General features: G+C 41.2%; 1 protein-coding gene across 1 annotated transcript in view; it reads left to right on the top strand.

Moving 5' to 3' along the window:
• The window catches only part of LOC117704546 (disks large homolog 5-like), a 74,059-nt gene that overhangs the window by 45,695 nt on the left and 1,589 nt on the right, over nt 1-26,775 (top strand). Inside the window, exons 5-6 of the mRNA XM_034496721.3 lie at nt 21,617-21,789; nt 22,197-22,272. Coding sequence (XP_034352612.3) covers nt 21,617-21,789; nt 22,197-22,272 — 249 coding nt within the window. The remainder of the gene's footprint in view (nt 1-21,616; nt 21,790-22,196; nt 22,273-26,775) is intronic.

Here is a 26,775-nt window from a genome sequence, read left to right on the forward strand (position 1 = left end):
TGAAATCATTTATAAGAAAAAAAGCACTTTAGTACATGGAGGTGAGTAGGAGGCTGCTGTGTCAAATCCATGGGCCTGAGATTCAACAAGGCTGGCTAAGGGTCTGTGTCCACCTCTCTGCTCTTGGTGGATAGTGACTGCCTGCTGGAAGGTCAGGTGGCTCATTGCGTCTTCTCAGCATCCTAGTTTGTTTTCCTCATTACCTCCTACCATTTTTTTCCAACTTTGCCTAAGCTTGACTCAGTTATCTTTGGCCTTGGAGTTTGTCCTGGGTATAACTCTGTGAAACACTGAGTTGCTTGGTGTTGCATCTGCATCAAGCAGAAGGCCCATACCTATGATGAGGTGGTAGAACAGGGCTGCCTCAGACAGCCCCTTAGGCTCCTGGTAGTCTAAAGCACTCACCCTGTGTTCTGTCTGTAGCACTCTGTAAAGGCTGTCATTCAAAAGTGATTTGCTTTGAGTTAAAATCATCCTCAAGGAGGGCTGGAAGAAAAGAGGAACTTCAGACATGGCTGATGATATAAAATGGGGCATCCCTGTGAGAAGCCATGTCCAACTCTTCAGAAACTGTACAGTTTCTGTACTCCCCATTTACCCAGTGACTTCAGAACAAGAAGTAGGTGTCCACAGAGAAATTGGGGAAAATCATGGTTGTAGTGATACTCCACAGAGCTGTTCTGAAGTAGAAACTATCCAGATGTTCTTCAGTCAAGGAGTGAACAAGTATACTGTAGTCTAGCCCTTCCATGAACTATTGCCTAGGGTGATCATACATACCACCTTTTGGTCTTGAAGTAGTCAGACTTATTTTCCACAAAATATCCCTGACAGAATCTCCTTAAGTGAAAAAAGGTCTCACTTTGCATCCTGGTTACAGAGATTTCCTAGTTGTCTGGGCTCATAGCTTTGGTTACAAAGCCACACAGGCTGTGGAAAATGGAGGGCCTATTGGAAGATGCTGCTAACTTTAGAGTCCCTGAGAAACAGGGAGCCAGAGGCAGGAACTAGCTTGTCCACCCTGATCCCATGTGCCTTTGCTGGGAACCAAGCTGACTGTGCACAGCCTTGGGAACTTCCTAAGCAGGCTTGCATACCAGGCCAAAACTCCATATTTCCATCCTTTGTTTATTAGGGAAAAGCATTTATTTTATTGAGCTGTCTATAGGCTATGACTACCATGTTCATGTCCCATTCAAGGGTTTTTATTTCTTTTTTCTTTTTTTTTTAAATTTACTCAGATTAAGTTTGTGAGTACACTGTCTCTCTCATCAGACACACCAGAAGAGGGCATCTGATTTTACTAAGATGGTTTGTAGGCTACCTTGCGGTTTTGGGGAATTGACCTGAGGACTTCCAAAAGACAAATCAGTGCTCCTAATCGCTGAGATCTCTCTACAGGATTTTTCAATTCAAGTGTTTATTTCTTATGGCTTTATAGTGTCCTGGATGATCTCTTATATTAACGTGAACAGGTAAAGTCAAAATGTTTCTGCAACTGTATGTATGAACAGGTGCTTGTGTGTTCAGAAATGTGTGTGTCTGCCTATGGTTGTGATTATGTGTGTGTGTGTGTATGTGTATGTATGTGTTAGTGTGTGTGTGTGTCCATTGCTGTGTTCAAACAATGCAGGATCATTTTGCTGTCTCTGAGATATGAGGTACTAGGATGGGATAGCAGGAGCCAAGAAGATTTCCTATACCTGTATAAACTGTATTTTTGGGTCTCAGGCCTTCCACATGATTCTCTGCCTCAGTCACCTAGGAGCAGCTCAGAATATTGTTCTGATCTAGTTTAAAAGAACTCCTGTCCATGATAATTCTTGTGATCCACAGAGTTTGTGTCTATTGTGTCCTCTTTCTTCCCTTCTGAGCTCTCTGGTATGACCTGAGCCTATTGTCCCTTAAGTCACCCCACAAATAATACCACAGCAACTATAAATATAGCAGGGGTATCCTTTGTCCTTCATGAATATTTGTTTTAACGTTCAAGGCTTTCCCGTGGGAAGATTTGCATGCAGTACAATCTTGCTGATTATAGTATCTCTTCAGTGAGCATGGATTTCCTGTGAGATGGTTTCTCTGGGGAGTCACAGATGCAGGGGTTCACAAGTAGAACCAGGCAGGTTCCTGCACTGCAGATATAATAAGAGCCTTCACTTCAATGGTGGCTAGGTTCCCTAGAAGGTCTCTGTATTGTGTTTGATTCAGACATTGCTACACAGTTATTTTTCAGTATAATATATATGGAACATTGGAGAAATGTGGTGTTTTATTTTAACTCCAGCACAGTGTGTAGTTTACTGTTCACTTTCAAGCCATTTTTTAAATCTGAGAAAAATCCCAGGCCCAGGTGCTCTGTGGCTCTTCTCCTTTGGGGATACAGGGAATCATCTTAGGCTGAAAGGTCATACTGGATTGTCTTGTTCAATAAAGCTGGTGTTTGCTGGATAGCTGACATGGCAGCTCCTCAACAGGCCTTTGTCTCTTCCTCCCCTAGGTCTAAATTACTCCTCCTGAAGCTCAAACAGGCAACCCAGGTCAAGATTTCCCTCAGACACAACTCTTCACAAGAAGTGCAATTGTTGAAGTGATTATTACTGTCGTTGGCAGACTTTGGACAATATTTTTAAGGCCAGTAACAGGCTGTAGGTCTGTGCTTTAAAATCTGCAGCTAAAGAATGGTTCTTAGTTTAATTATAATGTTTTTTTGATTTGGTTAGAATTTTGATTGCTTTGAGTATATGGTTTCTTTGTTTTGTTTTGAAGTTTTGTTTTTTTTTATTTTTGTTATGTTATTAATTTGTTGTTTTACTAATTTTATATACTATATATATATATATTGACTTTCCCACTTTAAGTTGGTATTGAATAAATTTAATGTATTTTCATGATCCATTTGTTATGTTTAGGTTCTGCTTCTGTAACAACACTCATTTGCCTGGAAGTCACTAGGAAGACTATGGTCTAAACATAGGCAGAAACATGGAGGCAGAAACTGAAATAGAACCCGTGGAGAAACATTGCACACTGGCTTACTCCTTATGGAACCTACTTTCTTATAATATTCAGAACCAGGCCTTCAGTTGGCAACACCCACAGTGGGCTGGACCCACTCCTAACAATAATTAATCAGGAAATTGTCCAATAAAGTTGCATATAGGCCACCTTTACAGAGGCATTTTCTCAGTTGAGGGTCTCTCTTTTTCCAATTGATTTTAACTAATGTCAAGTTGATCATAAACTAGCCAGCATATTTAACAATGATAACTATACCCTGAGAAAGAAATCAAGGAAATAATTGGATTCACAAGAGCCTACAAAAGCAAATGATATTTTGGAGTAAACCTAACCAAGTACATAAAAGACATCTAAAGTCTAAAACACTGAAAAAATTGATGACACTACAGGGTAGAAAGATCTCACAGAACCACAGACTGGTAAGATTAATATTGTGAAAATGACCAAGACTAATTGTCACAGTGCATGTAGATCCATGCCCTCACATTTGCCCACCATAGGAGATCATATAGCTAAATAGCCAGGGTAAACTTCCTTTTACCTTATAAGGTCATGTCTAGCATCACCTGGAATTCCTCCTTGTACTAATGAGGCATCTTCAGCACACTGGCCCCAGCCAATGATATACACTCAACCTGAAAGCTTTTACTCACCCTCCAAAGGTTTAAATAGCCATTGATCTCCCCTTAAAAGCGCTGTCTCACTGAAGCTGCCCCCCTAGAGTCTGTTTTAACACTCTCAATGCAGCCTGACATCTCTTTTGTTCTTGCCATCCACCTTGCTTCTCATCTCTAGATCCACTAATTATGATCAGTTGTAGGCTGATCAGGACACTATGGGTAGGTAGTCAGTAACTGAATAGCAGATGTTGTCTTTGGTGGCCTCCCAGGATCTGAAGGTAAGTCCACATTGCTGAAGATACTACAGATTTTAACATAAGACTTAAAGAATTCAAGCAAGTTCTGACCCAGAGCTTCCACTCTGAGTAGTTTTCACACAACCACTGGGTGAAATACAAGCTGTAAAGACAGGAAAGCAGTCAATACTTCTACCTACAAAGCCAGTGAACCACAACATGGCAAGTTCTCTCCAAAGTTGTAAAAGTGGTACTTCTATATTGGTAGTAACCAACAACTGTGTAATTGAACTCCTGGAGTGCTCAACAGGAGGGAAATGACAAATGGCAACTTAGCCAACTGTTTGTGAGTAGTCAGGACATGGGTCTTGGGCAACATGCTACTGCCACTTTCCTAAACAAGCACAAATCCAAACTATATTCTGACTACTTATTCTTCTATCCAGGGATAAGTAAGGCTCTCACCTTTATTAAAGAAGCTTCTTATTGTAGCAGACAAAGACCATGCTCATCAAAACGCAGGTAACCTCTGACTGTAGGCTGCCCAGCACCATTTGATACATGTACAACACAATCCCTATACATTAGGCTGTGGGGCCATATCAGAAGTGGGGGCAGAAAGGTTGTAAGAGTCTGAGGACTAGCAAGTCTGCTGTGAGACTTTGTCTTCTTGACATCACAGGGAAGCCACATCCATAACATCACAACAATATGACTGCTCAAATGAGACCTGAACAATGATGACATCTGCTGACATGCCAACATGGATGGAGTAGTCTCACATGGTTCCAGATCTAAATAAAGAGCTGTGGGCAATTAATAGCAGGTGAGAGAGGTAGAATTAGTGTTCCCCAGCATGAGCCCTCATACTGGTTATCTATTACACAATAGACATATCTAATAGAATAACAAAACATCAACAAGTAGACAACAATACATGGACTTATCAGGCTACACTTATATATTTATTCTAGTGTGTATAAAAAGTGTAATTTTAAAAAAGAGACTGTGTAGTTGATAGTGAGTAGGACACACAGGTGTAGTTGAAGTGAAGAGGAGGGAATGTTATAGATATATTTTAATTAAAAACACAATTCAGAAGGAGGCAGGGAGAAAGCTAGAAAGTTAGCTGTGTGCTGGAATTCCATTAACCCCTTCTCCTAATTGGCTAAGAAATGAGCAAGCAGCTTTACATGCCTGTCATCACATCTTCCCCACCATGATGACCCAATAGTGAACCAAAATAAGACTTGTCCTAACTTGCTTTTTGTCAGGAATTTGGTTTCAAAAACGAAAATAGTGACTAAGGCACAGATCCATCTGACCCTTGTAAGACCCCATCTTACATTGTTATGTCTCTAATGTGTCTGTCCTAGATAATATTCGAGTGCTGTGCATAGCCAAGGCAACTCTTGTGAAAGAAAACATTTCATCTAGGGCTCAATTACAGTTTCAGGAGTATAGCACATTATGCTCTTGGTGGATAGTATGTCAATATGCTGTCAGACACTGGAGCACTGGTAGAGAGCTACATTCTGAGCTGTAGGCATAGAGGCAGGTATACAACTGGGCCTAGCATGAGCTTTTGAAACCTCAAAGTCCATCTTCTAGAAGGACACACCTCCTAATCCTTTTCAAATAGTGCCACTCTCCAGTGACTAATCATTCAAGCATATGAGCCTATGGTGTCCATTCTTATTCAAACCACCATACAGTCTATTACTAAACAAGGTCACAGATTTAGGAGACTGAGGCTTCAACTCGGGAATCAATCAAATCAATCTATAAGGGGGCCATAGTGTTTTCTAAGGGTACTTTTATAGGTTTGACCCTGGGATGAAGAGGAAGAAGAAGAACTGGATTCATCTGGGAAGAATAGATTGCTGTGTAGTGTGGGGAATTAGCATGATTGCTTCAGGCATTGGAGTTCTTTTTTCTTGAGGCACAATCTAGATAATAATTTTTAAAAAACAATGCTCCCAGAAATCTTGTGTTTTTCAACACTGGTAAAAGTTATTCACTGTGTTCTTCAGACCCATTATCAAATGTCAGAGTAGGACAAATGTATCATGACTAATGAGAGGATAATTTCTCTGTTTAATGTGTTAATAAAAAGTACTTACAGAAGCTAAGGTAAGATGAAGTACAATAAGGGTCATCAAAGATAAGTTGTGACCATATGTGTATTTTCATTAAGTGTTTGCCATCATGGCAATTATATAATGGGATCATTCTTTGGGTGTTGTGATCTATACCCTTGGTTGTAAACCACAGGATCTCCAGGCTCTGAGAGACCCTTTTTAGGAAAGGAGCAGCTGAGGTTGGTCCAGTGGAAGCTCCATGTGCAGGGTAGGGAAATGCTAGGGTGCTGAGGCAGGAATGAGTGGGTGGGTGAGGCAGCACCTGCATAAAGGCATAGGGAGGTGGTATAAAAGTGTGTTATGGAGGAGAAACTGTGGAGGGCGATAACATTTTGAAATATAAATGCATAAAAAAAAAACAAGAAAACACAAGAGCAAAAGAACCTTAGACAAATCACAGATGTAGGCAACCCTGTGGATGGACAACCTACAACAGAGATCAGGAGCTAAAGATGCAAGCAACACCAACAGAATACAAGAGATAGAAAAGAAAATCTCAGGCATAGGAGATACCACAAATGATATTGACAAGTCAGTCAACGAAAATACAACCTGTAAAATACCTGTAACCCAAAACATTCAGGAAATTCAGGACACAATGAAAAGATCAAAAATATTAGAATAAGAGAAATAGAATAGGGTGAAGATTACAAGTTCAATGGCACAGAAAACATATTCAACAAAATCATAGAATTTTGGGTTTCTGCTCAAAGACCATCTGTTGGACTCTAAAGATACAAAACCAGGGAACATGCTCCCCCAGAGACACTCAAGGACAGGATTCCTTACAATAACATGAAGTTTATTAATCATGAGATGACCAGATGACAACCAGGATACTAGGGTTCTCTTGTATGCAGGCAAGAAGAACCCCAAATTAAAGCTAAGGGCAGCTTATATACTATTTTTACAAAATTTATGAGGGCAGTAATACAGTTACTTCTTAACAATAACCATAAAGGCCAAACTCCAACAGCCATTCCCAGGCCTGGTTTCTGTTCCCAGGCCTGGTTTCTAAGTAACTCAAATTTACACCTTATCTTTTTTACAACAAAGAAGGTCAGCTTAAGTAGCTTCTGTTTACCAAGGTTTACTTGTTACTGGCTTATAGACTCCTATCTTGGGTCTTTTTTTCCTGGAATGTTTGTTTGAGTCTTTGGAATGTGCTCTTCCTGGGATGTGCCTCTGGGGCGGCTAATATTTGACTCAAACTTAAGAATCTTTTAATTTTAAGTTCAAGCTGAGACCTGAAATTACATTCTTACACATCCTTGTGTTGTGCAAGGCTTTACTTCACTTTTCTTCACTGCCTGCCTTGCTTATTCACTTTTCCTTCCATCTTGAATGCCTCTCTCATTGTGTTCCCATCCTTGAGTCTGTTAGTCCACTGCTTCCCCAACTACCTTCTTTCTCTTTCCCAAACCATTTTAGATTACTGGAAGAACATGGTGAAGACTCCCTCTGCCTTTTCCCCAGTTCTTCCTCAGTGCACAGCCTCAGCAGGGCTTTCCATCAAGGTAAGGGAAGAAAAGATGGAGAAGCAGATTTGTCTCCATTTCCTCTTCTCTCTAACAAAAGTCTGTCCTGTGTTTAACCATAGCTCTAAGTCATGCATTTATTTCCCCATATGTTTATAGACACTTATACACAGACAGTCATTGGGTACTGTCTCTACGGGATGCAGAAGGATTTGCATCAGTATGCTGAATATATACCCACATTTCAAACGCTTTCAAAGCAGCAAAATGAAGCTAATAGAAAGTTCAAACTTGGAGTGAAATTAAACATAGCTTCCCCATTTCCTTCTTTCCGTTTTTTTGCACTTTGATTACAGATACTTCACTTCCAAGTACAATGTCTTTGCAGGACTCTAAGTAACGAGTTTGAATTTACGGGTTTTAACACAACACTGCATATAACACAGTGTTCTTTAACTATTTGTTCTCTCATAGATTATTAAATCCTGACCACAGTTGCCCCTCCTTCCTCTCCTTCCTGATCCTCCCCTTATCTCTGCTTCTGGCGCATCTACTCCTCCTTCTTTTCACTTTAGAAAAAGGGAAGCTTCTCAGGCATATCAAACAAATATGGCACATCAAGTTGCATCAAGAATAGGCACCTCCCCTCATATCAAGGCTGGAACTACACAACCCAATAGGAGTCAAATTATCCTTAAAAAAGGCAAAAGAAAGAGATAGAGACATCCTCCTCTCCTGCTCTTAGGATTACCACAAGGTGATCAAAGTAAACACAACCATACCATATGCAGAATTGCCTAGGGCAGATCCATGCTGGCTCCCTGGTTGTCAGTTCAGTCTCTGTGAGCTTCTATGACCCCACATTAGTTGATTGTGTAGGTTTTCTTGTAACACAGTGTTCTTAGTAAGTACTTATTAATAGACTGAAGAAATATATAGGGGGTTGATCCGGTACTGCTATGTATTAAAATGATAAATACTGACCCCCAAGATCTGGCTACTACCCCACTGTAGTTCCCAAATACTTGTTGTTGAAAATTTTCTGGGTTCTTGATGCTGCAGCAGTCTGGCATCCTGGAGAGGCATCACAGTTTGATACCTGCTGCTGGTCCATCAGGACTAAAGGAGACCTCCTGTTTTCTTTGTCTCCTCCTTCTCCTCTTCTTTCTCTGCCTTTTTTCTATCTGTATCTTTATACTATCTCCTCCTATCTCAATCCTCTCTTCTCCTTGTGGTCCCTACCTGTGACCCACACCCCACCCCCACAGCCTGGTAACTCACACTTTACCTCACTCTTTTCCCCCCAGTAATTGGCTTTTGCCAGTTTCATTTAACCAATAGTTTGAAATTGGGGAGCAAGATTTACACAACAAAGGCTGGTGTACATGAAGATCCTTTTATCTTGGAGCAACCAGGTCTTGGGGTTCAGAACTTAGCATTTCAATTGCACCTGAGCAAACCCTTAAAAATATGCATATTAGCACTTGGGTAGTTTTCTGTTTAAAATAAAATAAGAAATAGGGAGCTAAGGTGCTATGAGAACTCAGAAAAGCTGCTGAGAAGAGGTCTGTATTGCTGTGTGTAGGCGATCTATCCTCTCTTAGGAATGTGAAGGCCCTGAGCAAGCAGAAATGCATGGAAATGAACAGATGCTACCCGAAGTAGAATGAAGGACAAACATGACTATTGCCAGGACGTCATCAGCAATGAGAGAAAGCAGATCTTTATCAGACTCCTTATGCCTGCATGTTCTGGATCAGTAGTTCTGCATGAAGTCTTGGGCTCACATCCCCAGAAAAAAAAGAAAAGAAAGAAAGGAAAGGAGGGGAAAGAAGGAGGGGGAGAGATGAAAGAAGGGGAGATGGGGGAGGAAGAGATGTGTTATTACAGCTAGGGTGGTTTTTCAGTTATGGTAAAGCATTTAAATACTTCTCCATGATTAAAAACAAAATCAGATTGTGTCAGGGTTTGGAGACCTGTGTTGGAGCTAAGCAGTACCCCAACTAGCTATTTTTAATGTTAATTCTTTAGCCACACTAACATATCTCAATGGGCTCCATGTGATATTCAGCCCGTGATACAAAATGTAACAATCACGCTCAGCCTCTCTTTTTCTGGGCCCTCCCATTATAGTCAGTCTCAGTAGTGTCTTCCCTCCTTTTTCTTTCATACCACGTTACTCCATTCACCTCTAAAATGGCATCCCACACTCTATAGGAGTCCAGACATTATTCTTCAAATGCACATAGATTCATCAAGTTGGGAAGCCCTTGACCTAGAACCACATAGAAAACAATACTCGGGTTGGAGACACAACTCAGATGGTGCATTGCAAATGTTTCCTATCAACTTGGGTGGGAGTTACAGTTTCTGGAGTCTGAGTTGAATCTGCAGAACTGCATGGTGAAAGGAAAGAAGTCTCTGGAGTTGGAGCTACAGGTTTATTTTGAGGTCCTCTCAACCCTTGCTTCTTGTGACCACCACACGGAGTGATCATCAGACCTCCACATGAGTACAGTGACATTCATCCACATACCTACAATAAATAAATAAATAAATAAATAAATAAATAAATAATGTGATAAAAGTATTTGAGTGCAGTTTAGGTGTACAGACTTGTTTGTAGGAGCTAATTTATTTAACCTTCTGGTGTATCAACTTTATTATAAAGATTGTAGCCAGCGACGGGGACACTGAAGGACAAGCTGGGTGCTCAGAACTCAACCCTTTTCCCTGTGGTTGTGTGGCTTACCCCACTCACTAGCAATTTCTCTAACCCTCCTTTTAATGATTTTTCTTCCATCCTTAGAAATAGAAGCTGCAAGAGTCGATTTTACCACAAGGTGTCAGCCCAGGGTAACATAATCTTCAAAGGTCTTTTACACTCTGAAGAAAGTCAGGGAATTCAAAAATTATATAAGAAGCATTAAAATATGCAGAACAGTGGAGTGCAGAAAACCTGTTTGATGGCAGGACTCAGGAGGCAGAACAGACTGATATCAGAAAGAGGGGCAGTTTGGGAACCAGGGTCACATTAAAAACAAGACCCAGACCTACCTTGGGAGTTACAGTGTTGAATCTGAGTTGAGTCTTCAGAACTCTGTAAAAGGGTCTGTGAATTCAGAGCTACAGGTTTATTTTGAAATCCTCTCCACCCTTACTTCATGTGACCACCACACCGAGTTATCATCTGACCACCACGTGGGTATCATAATATTTTTTCATGTCCCTCCAATAAATAAATAAATAAATAAATAAATAAATAAATAAATAGCGAGATCTAAGCTAATCAAAGCTCATGATGACCCTGTCTCAAAAAAAATAAAACGATATAAAATTAAATAGTTAAAAAAACACCATTTGGCACTGTGTGGCAAAACAAGGATAATCATGGAAATTGTTGACAGGCCTTTATTTTTCTTTACATTTCCTAATCAGCCTAGTCTGGGAATACTGTGCATTAAATTCCTGAGATGCTGTTATTGAGATCTCTGTCAGTAATTTCCGAGGACAGCTTCATTTCAGAGGAGTAGATTACCAACTGACACTTTCTCTACTTCCTCCTTCTGAAATTTTCACCTTATTGACAGCAAAATTTTTATTTTTATTTTTGGTTCGTAATACTTGAGTGCTCTGGGAAGCTGTCCTTAATAGAAGAGATTGGAAGGTAAGATGGGAAGGAGTAAATCTGGTGTAAAAGTCAATCACTAACTCAGATTCATTCGTTGACTGTGCTAACAGTTCTCTGGAAAACTGCTACATGTCTGGACACCAAGCACATGTTAGCTGCAGAGCAGTTGGTCTCCAAGTGTGATCTAGGATTAGTACAGTATCACCTGGCAACCTGCAAAATGCACAACTGCAGATTTCTTCCAGACCTGATCCCGGAATGGAATGTATCCCAGGAGTCAATAGGTTTCCAGGGATCCCTCCAGTTAATTCTGGGTCGCCCTGCCTTGAAATGGATCACTACTGGGGACCCCTGCTGGCAGAAGCCAGCAGTTGTCATTGTGCACATGGAGGCCGAGGGGCCGGGTCTGTGGAGCAGGCTATGCTCTGCAGTGAGAATCAGGCTCCACATGGGACTGTTAGTCAGGACACCAAGTGCCTTGCCTTGGGATCCCACGGAGAAGTGGGTGAGTCCCAAGTCTCTTTCGCAGGCCCCATGCAACCTGCCTTATAGGCCTTGGGAATCTGCTTCGGGCCTAGGAGGGGTGAGGCTGGTCTCAGGAGAGGGCAAGCATGCAGAGGTACTCAAGGCAGCCCAGCTCTGAACGCCCCTTCAGCCCCTACAGGCCTCGGGAGGAATTGCATGCACGTGGTGCACAGACATCCAGCAGGGAAAGATACATATAAATAAAAGAAAACAAACAACAACCCTCCAAAACCAAGCAACACCACAAAAGCTCCAAATGTGTCGCCACACTAATATTACCTAAAAATAAAGCCACATCTCAACATGTGTGGGAATTCTCAACATGGAAATTTGGGAAGTCTTTATCTGAGAAGTCATTATTTCAACTTTATAGTTATCCCTGAGGCTGTACTTCAAGGACATGAGAGGCAAATAGCTCAGGATTTCTTTAAAAAAAAAAAAACTGTGAATGAATACTTCTTTACTAAGAGGCTTTAGAACAATACAGTGGTGGCTCTCATTAATTTTGTTTGCATGACTATTTCAGGACCATGTGAATACCTGCACCATATTTTAGGGGTATCTAAACATATGACCTAAAGGGTACGGTATGGATACATTTTTCATCAGTAAGTGGGTATTCACAGAGTAGACCATAATATCCATGCCCCCTAAAAACTACTGTGTAGAACTGGCTAGCTGGCTGGGAATTTACAATGTAGCCTGAAGCTCATAGAGATCCATCTCTGTCTGTGAATTCTGGGGATACAGCAGTGTGACAACACACATGGTGACAAGAGCTGTCAAAGTGTGAAGGCTTTGAAAATTATTCTAATTCACAAAATGCAGCCATTTCTCTAATCAGCTAGATCAGTATAGCCAATGCATATAGCCACAGCAAAATACCAAAATAATGACCAGAAAAAAAAAAATAATTATCAAAACCTCAGACCAGTGGAACAAAAAGCCTAAACCTCAAACCAAACAAAACCCAAACCAAAATCAAACAAACAAGCAAATAAACACAAATCACTATGAGCAGTGTTCTCTTGCTGCAGTTTAACAGTGGTGAACTAAACCATGTGGCCAGCCTTGAAGGCAGGGTATAAAGGCAGTTTCAGAGGTAATAGGCTATGGAGATATTCATTGCTATGGCTTTAGGGGCTTTTAAGGTGAAGCCTTCCCAAGGCTAAGGATGGAATGTATTATGGGCTTTTGCTCAAAGACTTTAACCTTAGTTATCTCACCTCCTTTAAAGATTATCGCAGACACATCAAAACTAGTATTAATTTTTACTCTTGAACTTTTTCTCTTGAATGCTGACAGCTATGGATGTGCTTCTGCTCTGTCTGAAGCCCTGCCTGCTGCAAGCAAAGCAAGAGGGGTATCCTGCACACCTCTGTGTAGAAACACACTTGCCCTGCCAATCTGGAACCTCTGCTCAAATATTTCCACTTCCTAAGAAGATGAACATCTTCTTGTTGTACAGCAATAATTTTGTAACACATTGTATAATATAATATACAGCATATAACATAGACTATAATTTCTAGCATCCTAAGTATTCTTCATGCTTTGTCCTGCTTACCCATAGCTCCCCTCCTGTTTTTCTGACACATACTGCACACAGCAGCACTGACTTGGATATGATATTTCTTCCTTGGCTGTGAAATGGCTGCTGAACCTAATGAATTACAGCTTTGTTCATTCCCAAGTAGGCACTTTTTACATTAGTTAGAAATATTGAATTTTCTTAGGTTCTCGGCTTGAAGTATGATAGCAGCTCTTACTTTCCCCACACAGGTATGTCTAATAATGCCTTGGTCCTGACCTATAACATTGAGAAATGAATAATGGCAGTTAAACAGTTGCAGCAGTAGAATTTTCTGAAATGCTATTTCACAGAAAGTTTTACAGTTACACTTTTCAGATGATCCCTCTGAAACTCTAATATGTCATCATTTATCAAAGGCATTTTAAGAGTGGAGCAGAAATCCTAAGTTCTGTCTGTGACACTGGGTTTAACTTAATTGTGGATGATGCACTTCATATCCTGGACACATTCTTCATGACACACACAATGGACAGCAAGTATGTAGAAGAGTCCACAGTATGTCATGCTCCATAAGTTTAGGAGCACCCATCTTGAAAGAGAGCATAACCTCCTCTGTTATACACTGTTAGCACACCACATCACCCCCAACTTAGACCATTTGCACACATCCTTGTGGTTCAGATTAACCACATACTACTGATCATTATTCTCTCCAGTGGGATTCATGACTGCATGGTAAATAATTTGTAGTGTCCTTAGGTTCTGTTTTCCAACAAGATTCAGCAATATTGATTAATCTGAGAAGTTGAATTTGTCTTTCGCATTGATATTTTGGCCATCTGAGGCACATGTATGATTCTCATCAGCTGCAGGTACAACACTGGTTGAAAGCTTAGGTCATTCTCCCTGAAGGTCATGTTTGTTGTTGTTGTCCAGTTGTACTGTCACGAGATTCACAAGTGAATCCCATATATGATTCCTTTATTCTTAGCTGGATCTCATCAGAATTTCTGGGTCTGGAAGGCACCATCTTTGCCCTGAATGTAGTACATCATGCTGCTTCTGGATACTTTTGGAATGGTGCCTGCTGTGCACATGCGTTTAAGCTGATTTCACATTATCTCACAATACTCAATATAGCCCATGAGTGTCAGGGAGTTACCTGAAATTTCCCAGCCAAATAATTGTTTGTTCCTACAGGGTTTATCACTGAATATACTTTATTGACCTAAGGGATGTTTTTTGATAATTTATTGATAATTTATTTCTTCTGGCATAATATATAAAGCATTTGCTAGCTGCTCTATGAGGAAGGATTATGTCTTCAGCAGGGTATTCCTGTAAATATGTTGACCATTGTGTGATTTTTCAGCCAATACTTTCATGCCTGTGTGCTAATTCAAGTTCCAAAATTTCCATTGGATTACCTTTTGTCCAAAGAGGTCAAATGTGAGTCTGAAGTACTCTCTAAATACTTTCCAGGACCAGTCAATGCCAATGACTCTAGCTTTAGCATCCTAGTAATGGGTAAATAGAAACAGGCAGCCATTAGCTGTAAATGACAGTGCTGCTGACTGGGGTAGCTTCAGATACTAACGGGGTCTGCTGCCAAAGGCAACCAATGATTAAACATGTTACTCAACAGACATTTTTCCTGAGGTCAGAAAATCTAATTTACTGGTAATAACACCCTGTGGCCAGTGCATAATCTATGATGTTTTTTAACTCCTTGGGGCAAGTGAAAAAAGGAAATAGAGAAAATTCACATTTACGCACAAATACACACACACACACACACACACACACACACACACACACATGCACGCACACACACACACACTCGCACACACACACTGAATGAATGAATGAATGAAGCAAAGGGCAGAATCTAATAAGTTTATACATACAAATATGCATGCATGGATACATATGCACACACACACACACACATGTATACAGACCTACAATTAGACATGTCTATATTCACACACTGAAACATTAGAGCAAAGCTCCAAAAGCAGGTTCCAAGTATTCCACACATATATACATATATCAGTAAACACAAGTGGTGGAGAGTAGGAACAATGTTCTAATCCCCTTTAACACAACCTTTACATGGACACACATAGTCCATGGATGGAAGACACGGTTCTCCAGCCACACCACACCATGATTTATTCTTTCATCCATCATTTATATATCCCAGCAAACTCTTTCAAGTAGTATACAATTAAATGCGAATATGCTTCAGTTTCCTTCCAATAAATGATTATGATAAAAAACAATGTGTTAATACATCATTAGCATTAAAGGAAATAACATTATGTATTAAGGTTAAAAAAACGAAGTTATTCTTATAAACCCACGTATATCCATAACCAAGCAACTTATTATAGATTCACAATATATAAGCAAGAACAGTGAGTTTCTCAGCTAGTTTCCCTTACTGGAAGGGAGCAATTGGCATTTATAAAGAAAGAAGTAATTGTTTTATTATTTATCTTTAAAAGTAATCTTGTAAAATTCTTGAAAGAATCACAAATCTAAGCATTTATATAATAATCAGTCATATCTACCTTAAATCCTCAAAATACATATCTACCCATTAGCAATTCTTAGTAAACCATATCAGGAAGCTGAAGTCAAAATAAGGGTATAAGTAATCAACCCCTTTGCACCCTCAGTGAGGGTCCTGTAAGCCAGTGCTACCATGGTTTTGTTCTCTGAACACAAAAAGGTCCAGAACTTTAACTAATAAAAGTACGGCTTTGTGATCTTCATAGTGTTCCCTAAGGTTTTTTACATTAGAGTCAGTAGTAAAAAACATGGCTACAGACCTTCACTAAAGACTTTACTGTTCCAAAGGTTTTCTAAGTGTGGTGGTCATTGTCAACAATCTACATTTTCTTTAGGGTGGGGACTGAATCATGATGTGCTCCACCAGCAATGTCTGATAGAAATCAAGCATTAATATTGTGAATGCCAGAGACACTATCAGGTGGGGGACAGGAAGCACCCCTAATGTTTACAAATAACTCATAGATTAAGAGGGAATGTAAGGGCAGGAAGCAGAGCAGTACTTCATAACAGCATAATGCCCTCAGGACAGAGTCTTCATGGCCATGCCACACCAAGGCCTCCCCCTGTGGCTGTGGTAACCCATGGGCTGCATTCCATAAGTTTTAAGTCTTTTGTTCTTCCTCCTGCATGGTTCTTGGCAAGTTACTTCACACAAGCTGTGAAACTGGAGAATCTCCAGTTTGCCTTTGGAAGAGCAAACGACTACTACAACAAGAGAGGAACTGTCCTTACCTCTAACCTACATTATCTTCATCAACACTTGGGAATAATATGGGAACCACTTCAACACAGATCAGAGGAGATAATATGATGCTACTGGGGTTTACTCTGTCAGGGTAGCATCATGATAGCATCACAGTATACCATGCTGGATTATCCACAACAGATGCACAGCTGAGAACCATGCAAATGATAAGAAACCCCAAAAGTTCAAAAATACCAGGGATCTAATTGGTTTTACCCCCTCCTCCCAGCCTGAGCTCTTAAGTTCATTTGGAAGACATTGAAGGGATGCTGCAGTTCTACTGCCAAGTCTTTTGAGTAGGTGACCAACTCCATCAGCTTCAGAAAGGAATTACAGGCATTCCTCAAGTCTTTCCTGCTCTTGTTCAATAGATAATTGTGATTTGGTGGAGGGTTATAAGCATCTGTGTGTTTTTGTGTGCACATACACACATGTGCACAGATACATACACACTCATGAACATACAAACACAAGTACATGTGTGAACACATGCAAGCACACTGTCACCTGTTTAGTTTCCCAATTAATGCAAATGCAAGTGGCAATAACCTGTACTACTGTAGAAAAGAAAGTTAACTTCTGTTGCATGGAGAAAGAACATAGTGTGCAGAGAGACAAAGAACTCTGGCAAAGTGCACAGACAAGGTGATGCTTGGAAGTCCTTGTTCTTGTAGCAAAGCCCACTTAGTAAGTTCTCCAGGCTTAGTAAAGGCTTGGTTCCCCAGAAAGACCCAGCCCCTTGCTCTCACCCACTGCTTCCCTTTTGCTTTAAGATAAATATTTTTCTCCAAAACGAGCTCTTTTAACCATGGAATGCCTTACTTCATGCACAAAGCAATGATGTCAGGAAACTAGAAAATCTTCATATAAAATCTTTAATTGCTATAAGGTGATTGTATCAGGGATTTGATTGGCTAACAGAAGGCTGATGATCTCATGGCCAAATGATGTATGATTTCATACCACAATATATTCAATGGAAGGGCTGGACCACACTGTACATTTTCATTCTTTGACTGATGAACATTTAGATAGTCTCAATTTGGGGCTGCTCTAAGGAATACTGCTAAAACCTAAATGTCCCCTAGTTTTTCTGTGGACAGCCAATTCTCATTCTGGAATCACTGGGTAACCCAGAGACTGCAGTTCAACTTTCTGAAGAATTGTACATGACTTCTGGCAGGGCTCTATCATGCACTGCCAACAGCAATATCTGAAGGGTCCTCATCTCCCCCAAATTTCCATGAAGTCAATTTTAACACAGTGTGAACAAGGTTGGGATAAAAGGAGCTACTGAGTGCTGCAGAAACAGAGCTGTAGAGTATCATGAGCATAAGTGGGCTGCACTGCACTGAGACAGACCTGTTCTCACACCTCACCATGGCTGTGGGAATTCTGCTTCTGTCAGAAGCAGCTGCAAGCACACTGCTTTTCAGAATGTCTCAAAGAACAAAATCCAGGCCATGTTCCACAACCAAGGATAACTGAGCCAGTGTTAGCAAAGGTGGAAAGAAAATGCTAGCTAGCATTGAGGATGAGAAGAAAACAGGCTGTAGGGGAGAAACAGTAAACCCCTGACCTTCCAGTGAGCTGTTACCATTCACCCAGGACAGAGAAGGGACACAACTGCCCAGCCAGCCTTTCTGTCTCCCTGGCACCTTGATTTGCCACAGCAGCCTATTAACCTTCATGTACCCCATTCCTTTGGTTTCCACCAAATGATTTTATTGTGGATGGATAGTTTTTTTGCCTCTATAAACTCTGAGAACTTTTATATTTACAACTACAGATATTTTGCTCCTTTGTTCCAAGATGGACATGCAAAAAGTTGGGAGGCTTCATGCAATGTTCAAGGGATACAGAGTGGTAAGAACCTGAGCGACCATAGCACTTTCTCATCTATGTTGGGTGCAATCTTTGTTAAAGATGTTCCTTCCATGATCAAGTGACCATACAGCACGCCTTCACATATGCTCAGCATGATTACAGATGTTCAACCATACCTAGGTAAGCACATATATATGAATGTATGTGTGCTAATAAACACAGACAATATTGTACAGAGGTCTACACACATGGCCATATGTGCACATGCAGATATACACATACATTTACAAACATACAGACACACACACTGCGAGGCTCACATCCATACTCATACACTCACATGAATACATAAAATCACACCACAAATACAAGCACAAACAACACACACACACAAAGAACAAACACTTGCACACACATGCACAAACACAGAAACACACACACACAAATGCAGACACACACATCCCTTCATTACCCAGAGAGGCAAAAGAGAAGACTGGTTTGTTTCAGCAATCTTTCAGCTTCAGGAAGAGTTATTGGGTTTTCCATGCTGTCTACAAGGTTCTTAGATTCAGCCAGGCTCTCCTGCCCTGGCTTACACATTATTTCCCCTTTCAAAACTTTTTGATCCTGAGATATGTAATTATAAATGGAAGTTACAATCTCTGCACAGCAAAGCTGGACCATGCAATTGTAATCATTCATGAATGCCTCCTAAGAAAACCTCTAGTTAACTTCAAGTTGATCCATCATAATCTGCTCACAAAACCTGCCACAAATGAGTTTGATTTGAACAGAAGGAAATAAATGTGACCCACAGTCATTATCCAGCATCTTTGAATGGATTGCATTGTAAAAAATATGAAAAGAGTACCCAGGTCAGTCAGTAGGTGGCAAGGAAGTCCAAAAACAGTGGTCAAATTCTACTACAAAATCCTGTAATCAACAACACTGGAAAATATGGATGGGATGGACCTAAACCTCACAAAGATCCAACCAAGAAAGAGAACTTCAGACCAATTTCACTTATGAATATCCATGCAAACATATTCAATAAAATTCTTGCAAGCCAAATCCAAAACCACATCAAAACAACTTGATCCATCAAGATCAAGTAGGCTTCATACCAGAGATGCAGGGATGGTTCAATATATGGAAATCCATCAATATAATCCTTTTTAAACAAACTCAAAGAATAAAAATCACAGGATCATTTCATTAGATGCTGAGAAAGCATGTGACAAAGCCAAAACTCCTTCATGATAAAAGTCTTGGAAAAATCAGGAATCAAGGCCCATACCTAAACCGACTAAAAGCACTATACAGCAAACCAGTAGCCAACATTAAACTACATGAAGAGAACCTTGAAGCAATCCCACTAAAATCACAGACTTGACAAAGCTGCCCTCTCTTCCTACCTATTCAATATAGTACACAAGTCCTGAACAGAACAGGTAATGCACTAAGATCAAGAATTGAAAAATGAGACCTCATAAAATTGCAAAACTTCTGTAAGCCAAAGGACACTGTTAATAGGAAAAAATGCAACCAACTGATGGGGAAAAGATCTTTGCTAACTCTACATTTGAAAAGACGGCTAATATCCAATAAATACAAGGAACTCAAGAAGCTAGAATCAAGAACCAAATAACCATATTAATAAATGGGGTCCAGAGTTAAACAAAGAATTCTCAACTGAGGAATACCAGATGACTGAGAACCACAAAAGAATGTCAAATGTCCTTAGTCCTCAGGGAATTGCTAATCGAAACAACCCTCAGATTCCACATCAAACCAGTCAAAATGGCTAAGATCAAAAACTTAGGTAATAGCAGATGCTGGCAAGGATGTAGAGAAAGAGGAACACTCCTCCATTTTTGGTGAGTTTATAAGCAGCTACAACAACCCTGGAAATCAGTGTGGCAGTTCCTCAGGAAAATTGGATATAGTAGTACCATAGGATCCATCTTTACCACTCCTGGGCATATAGGAAAAAGATGCTCCAACACAGAAAAAGGACATAGGCTCCACTGTGGTCATAGCAGGCTTATTTATAAAATCCAGAATCTGGAAAGAACCCAGATGCCCTTCAAAGAGGAATGGACAATGAAAATGTGGTACATTGATACAATGAAGTACTACTCAGCTATTAAAAACAATGACTTCATGAAATTCTTGGAACTAGATAATACCATGCTGAGCAAGGTGACTCAGTCACAAAGGAACACACATGGTATTCACACACTGATCAATGGATATTATCCCCAAAGCTCAGGACACCCAATATATAATTTGAATACCAGATGAAGCTCAAGAAGAAGGAAAACCAAAATGTGGATATTTTGGTCCTTCTTAGAAGGGGGAACAAAATACTTATGAAGGAGAGACAGAGAAATATTGTGGAGCGGAGACTGAAGAAAAGGCCATCCAGGAACTGCCCCACCTGAGGATTCATCCCACATACAGTTCCCCACCCAGACACTATTGTTGATGCCAAGAACACTTTCTAACAGGAGTCTGATATAGCTGTCTCCTGAGAGGATCTGCCAGAGCCTGACAAATACAGAGGAGGATACTTGCAGCCAACCATTGCACTGAGAATGGGGGTCACAAATGGAGGTGTTAGGGAAAGTACCCAGGCAACTGAAGGGGTTTGCAGCCCCATTGCAGAGGCAAAAATATGAACCAACCAGAAGCCATAGCTCCCAGACACTAAACCTCAAACCTGTGTACACATGGAGGGAGCCATGACTCCAGCTGCATATGTAGCAGAGGATGGCCTTGTGGAACACCAATGGGAGCAGAGGCCCTTGGTCCTGTGAAAGCTCAATGCCCCAGTGGAGGGGAATCACAGTATGGTAAGTAGAAATGGGTGGGTGGGTGGGTGGAGGGGACAAACACTTAAAAGCATGGGATGGGAAAATGGTATAAGGGGTGTTCAGAGGGGAATCCAGGAAAAAGGATAGCATGTGAAATGTAAATAAATGATCAAATTTAAAATAACAGAAGAGAAGACATCATTGATGTCATTACAGAAACTTGTGGCACAGACTCATGGAAACTTCTTAAAGAACTATTCTATTCTATGAGGTCCACTGTGAGATCACTTGAATGTCAGCTACCTCCATCTGTTCCCCATCTGTTCTCTGCTGTTCCTTGCCCAGCATTATAAGTTTAATATGGAGCAAGAGAACCCAGTTCAAAGTAGCAAGGGTATGGCATATACCAGGCTGGGGTAGTCCAGGATACAGCCTGAACTCATGTAATTCTTGAATCCTTAGTTCATAGAGATATTTTCTCCTTGGTCCAAACCCTATGACAGGCTGAATATGAAATTCAGGATGCTTCATTTACAACATGAGAAGACAACGATGAACATGCAGAAAATGACCAGCAGGATGTGTGATGCCATAGAGAATTGCAAGAAGCTGATTGAAGAGAACTATTCCTACAGGTGAGTCACTGACACAGTTGAGACCACACCACTAGGCAGGGGATGTTCTGCCCTTCTAAGACGTTAAACAAATGTCAGCGCTCTGATTCTATACTGTCTGCCTTTAACAGGAGGATCTGCCTCTAGGCAAGGGTCTTGGGTTTGTACCCTTTGAACTCAGTTGTCCTAGGTTTGAACAGTGTCTCAGACAATCCAATCATTATTCTTCCCAACTCAGGATTCTGTAGATAGAAGTGATTTGCACCATGATGGGAATATTAATCAAACCTCAGCCTCTAGATCTCAGACACGAAATGTATAGTTCTGGGATCCATGAGACACATGGAAAGTTTGCATATATTTGAAACTCCTATCCACTCTCAGAGGGGATTTGTCCTCTAACTGCTGATGGTTTTCTAATACCACAGACATATAAGCACCCATGTGGACGATGGTCTCTTCCTTGAAGTACATGAAACCCTCTTGGTTTCAGGATTTTCAGAAGTACTTTGAGCCTTGTGGAATGTGGCTGGTCTCTGGATTTGACAGGCTTCTATTTGCTGTTGACAAGTAAACTGTGGCCCCTAGTCTGTAGCTGTCTGTGGATCAGGGTCCTTGCAGGGAGGATGGTACTTGCAGGAGTGTTGGGCAAATTGAAGTTGGCAGGAAATCATGGTTTTGGGTTGTTTGTTCACCAGCAGGCACTGCAGTCTGCTGAGTGAGTGTACTCAGGTGAAGCACAAAGTAAAGATGTAGTGGAACAAGAACAGAAAGCTACTGGGGGAGCAGACTGAACTGAAAGTGCGCTGTGAGGAAACAATGTAGCTCTGTGCGGAGGCCAACAAGAAAATCTATGATCTTCTGCCAATCAGCAGCAGGTAGGATGTGGCATCAGGGTCCCACTGCCTTCATGTCTAACCATAAACATGGACAAACCCATGTATCTGTCCACAGACTTATCCTGCTACTCACCTATGTCTCATTTAATTCTTCACTTATTTAATCATTTACATTCTATGCAAGTAGCCTCTTTCATGAGGTTTGGTAAGCAAAGGCTCCTGCTCTGCATGAATCTGCAGTTCATGAGGGAGATAGACTGATCACACTTCAAGCACCTACATGCCACTAAGTTACAGGAATGCCATGTGGTATACTCTCTTTACAGTAGCATGGATCTTACAAGGAGGAAATAAAGGGCCATTGCTCACTTGCTTTATAGGAATCTCAGGCAGGAAGCAATTTTCAAGGTTGAGAGACAAGGGAAAATGCCAAATGAATAGTTCTAATTATTGTCTTTGGAGGTCTTTGGTTCTTTTTCCTTTTCCTTGTATCCCAAGATGGTCACTTCTACACTATGTAGGTCTAGGGACACAATGACAGAGCCTGAATAGCAGCTTGTCAGTCATGTTTTTTGTGAGTGCTGCTGGAGAGTTCATTCCTGGCTCTTGAATTCTGAAGCTGGCTGCATGAATTGGAGTTTACTGCTGTGAGCTGAAACCCTGACCATGGTAATTCTTTCAAGGACATTTAATTGGGGGCTAGCTTAAAGGTTAAAGTCTTAGTATTTTATCATCAATGCTGGGACATGGAAGCATCAAGGGAGGCATGATGTGGGAGTAGCTGACAGTTCTACATCTGCTTCTGAAGGCTGCAATTCGAATATTGACTTTCAGGTAGCTAAGAGGAGGGTCTTAAAGCCAACAACCACAGTGACACACCTACTCCATCAGGGCCACACCTTGTAATAGTGCAACTCCCAGGAATATCATACAAAAACCATCACACCGGGATATGGGAAAGGGTTTTCAAAAGCTGAGGGTTGCTGTGAGAGATTTGACGCTACAAGACAAAAACAATTACTCCAATCATATCAACCAAATCTGAACAAGAAATGTGCTTCCTAATCCTTCCTAAGTCACCAGGAAGGATGACTGAGAGGGAGGTGGTCTCACTTGGCACATTTGCATTGGATAGCCTAAATTCAATTGCTCCCCCTGCATGATGAATTCCACATTGCTTTCTGAAGGATTGTTATAACCAGCATCACTGTGAAGAAATAAAGAAAATCTTTCTATAATTCAACGAAAACAAAGACGCAGCATACCCAAAATTTTGGGACACAAGAAAAGCAGTGTTAAGGGGGAATTCACAGCACTGTGTGCTTTCATAATCAATCTGGGGTCATCTTTTCCCATCAACTTAACAGCACACCTGAGGTCTCTAGTACAAAAAGAGGCAAACCTATCTAAGAGGAGTAGATAGCAGGGAATACTCAAACTCAGAGCTGAAATCAACCACATAGAAACAAAGAGCTAGATACAAAGTGTCAACAAGAGCAAGAGCTGGTTCTTTGAGAAAATCAACAGATAGGTTAACCCTTAGCCACACTACGTAAAGGGCACTGAGACAGTACCCAAGCTAACAAAATCTGAAATGAAAATGGAGACATAACAACAAAAACAAAAAATTAAAAATTCATCATGTTTTACTAGAAAAGCTTATACTCAACACATCTGGAAAATCTAGATGAAATGGATGGTTTTATAGACAGATACCACATACCCAATAAAATCAAGATAAGGTAAACTATCTAAACAGTCCAATAACCCCTATAGAAATAGAAGGAACCATAAACAACCTCCTAACAAAAACTTCCCAGCACAAATGAGGCCATTGGTTCTCTAATCTGGAATGAGTCTGCACAGATCATCTTTGAGGCTTTGAAGACAGGCGATTTTGGTTCCAACACTAGCACTTCTAGACACCTCCAAACGTTTTCATCTACAGGCCCATGAAACAAAAGCTACTGCAAAGGGTGTGGAACCACACATTTTAGGCCATGGAATTACAGTGTACTACACCTGTCCAATCTATTGGACCATGTACTATCTGGCTTATCCACTTGTCTAAGAGCTGTGGTGGCTACTAGTATTCTAGTGAAAGAAGCAGAGAAGTTAACTCTGGGTTATCATCTTATACTTACATTCACCCCATGCAGTTGAGGCTCTTCTCAAAGGAACACGGGAACCCCCGCTGTTTAATGCACATGTGAAAATGTAGCAGGTAGCAATTATGATTGGCAGTTCATTAAGATAGACAGGCTGAACACACATTACATACCCACATGCCATTATGCTACAGGGGTTCCTTTTGTGTGCCTCCTTGACTGGAGTGATGTAGTCAGGGACTGCAGCTCATTTGCTTTGTAGGGGGTCATGTGAGGTCACAGGTAGGAAGCATTTGTAATTCTTAGAGCACAGTGAAATTACAAACTGAGTGGTTCTCATTGTCTTTTGGGGGGGTGCGTTTTGTATATTTTCTCTCCCTTTTCCCCTGCATTGCAAAATGGTCTTTTAACCCAGCCTAGAACTTGGTTCACGTTGACAGAGCCTGAGCAGCAGCTTGTGAGTCCTGTTTCATGTCAGTGTTGCTAGAGTTCTTTCCTGGAGCTTCTATCCAGGAGCTGACTGGATGAACAGGAATGTGTGAAGAAAGGCTTCTCTCTGGCTCAGGGTTAGTGGGAGAGATGTGAGGCTTCAAGAGAAAAATTTCTCCAACTCTCTCAACCTAGTGTGCAGAAGAAGTTGCTCACTAAGCATTTTTAGTTCCCAAGGGATGGATGGCAGACTCCTGGGTCTCACTTGAATCATCAGCTTTTCTACATTCAATGGTTTCTCCAATCTCGAGGTCTCCTTATTGTTTCCTGCTCACTTATGATTTCTGGTGTGTCTGGGGAAGGGGGATATGCATATCTGTGCCAATATGTATATTGGTGGGTGTGCTGAGAGGCCAGTTAACTACATGTGGTTTTGCAGTCCTTCTGTGACACAGTTTCTTTAGCCCAGGTCTCTCACTGAATCTGAAACTTCCTGTTTTGGTTAAGCTGTCTGACCAGGATTTTTTAATCTTTTGTCACCTCCCAGCAGAGCTCCTGGTATTGTCTGGTCTCAAGTCACTGCTACAAGCGTAAGTAACTCATAGAGAGGAAGAACATGGTGGCTGTCTCCACACTTTTACATATTTTATTGTTTTGGGTTTTGTTGCTGTTGTAAAAAACCAGTTTATTAACATGGACAAAGGCAATGCTGTCTGTTCCAGGTGTCAGACACACAACTTGGCCCACTGTACTTTCTCATGAGCTTTCTTGTCATTAGTCTGAAATCCCTAGGGAGAGGGAGGAGGGTGTTGGTGGCCCAGGATGGGTCTTATCCCATCCTTATCCTGCAAACCTAGGCTCCACGTAACCCACAGGTGAGTTTTCCAACCCAATAAACCTTTATTAAACAAACAAAAAAGATGTTGCCAACACTTAAAAGTAAATAATTTCATATTTAGCCCAGCCTACCCTTCCCAAATCTTTCCATGTGACCTCAGATTCCCCTTCCCAGTCCTTCCCTTGTTCATTACAACTTCCTAATCCTAGGTTTAGAGGCCCACCCATGCTCAGAACAACCAGGAAGCAGACATGGTACTCTTGGAATCAGAGTGAGATATGGGGCACAATGGGGTGCTCAACAACAGCTAGCTGTACATGTGACCAAGTTTTCTCCAAGGATCTGGTGTCCTATTTAAAAGACCCTTAGGAACCTGAACACCAGCCTCTTGTTCTCAGAATGGAGTTTGAGGCTCTTAGAGGGCAAGGGGCAACAGTCCAGTCACCCCAGAATCATATAGGATGCTTCCCTAGTCTGGTGGGAAAGCAATGGGTTTGCTTGACTGACCACTGAGGCCATCTCACCTGGGTTCTTATAACTGGCCATCTGCTGGTCTTCAGAATCCAGTGGCCTCAGAGAGCAAGCTTCTTCCAGAATCTCCAGGTCTGGGTCCCTCCATGGCTCAGGACTTTCATACAGCACTCTTCTTCTCACCTGCCTACCATATGGTGGCAGCAGGAGCAGCAGCCACATCTCAAACCCTCAGGTCAGGGGGACAGGCACCCAGGCTGTAAGTGAACTTCCTGGCTGCTTCTTCAAGGGCCTCTCCCTCTGCTCTACCTCCCAGGCCTTC

Source organism: Arvicanthis niloticus, chromosome 2, assembly GCF_011762505.2.
Source record: "Arvicanthis niloticus isolate mArvNil1 chromosome 2, mArvNil1.pat.X, whole genome shotgun sequence".
Classification (NCBI taxonomy): domain Eukaryota; kingdom Metazoa; phylum Chordata; class Mammalia; order Rodentia; family Muridae; genus Arvicanthis; species Arvicanthis niloticus.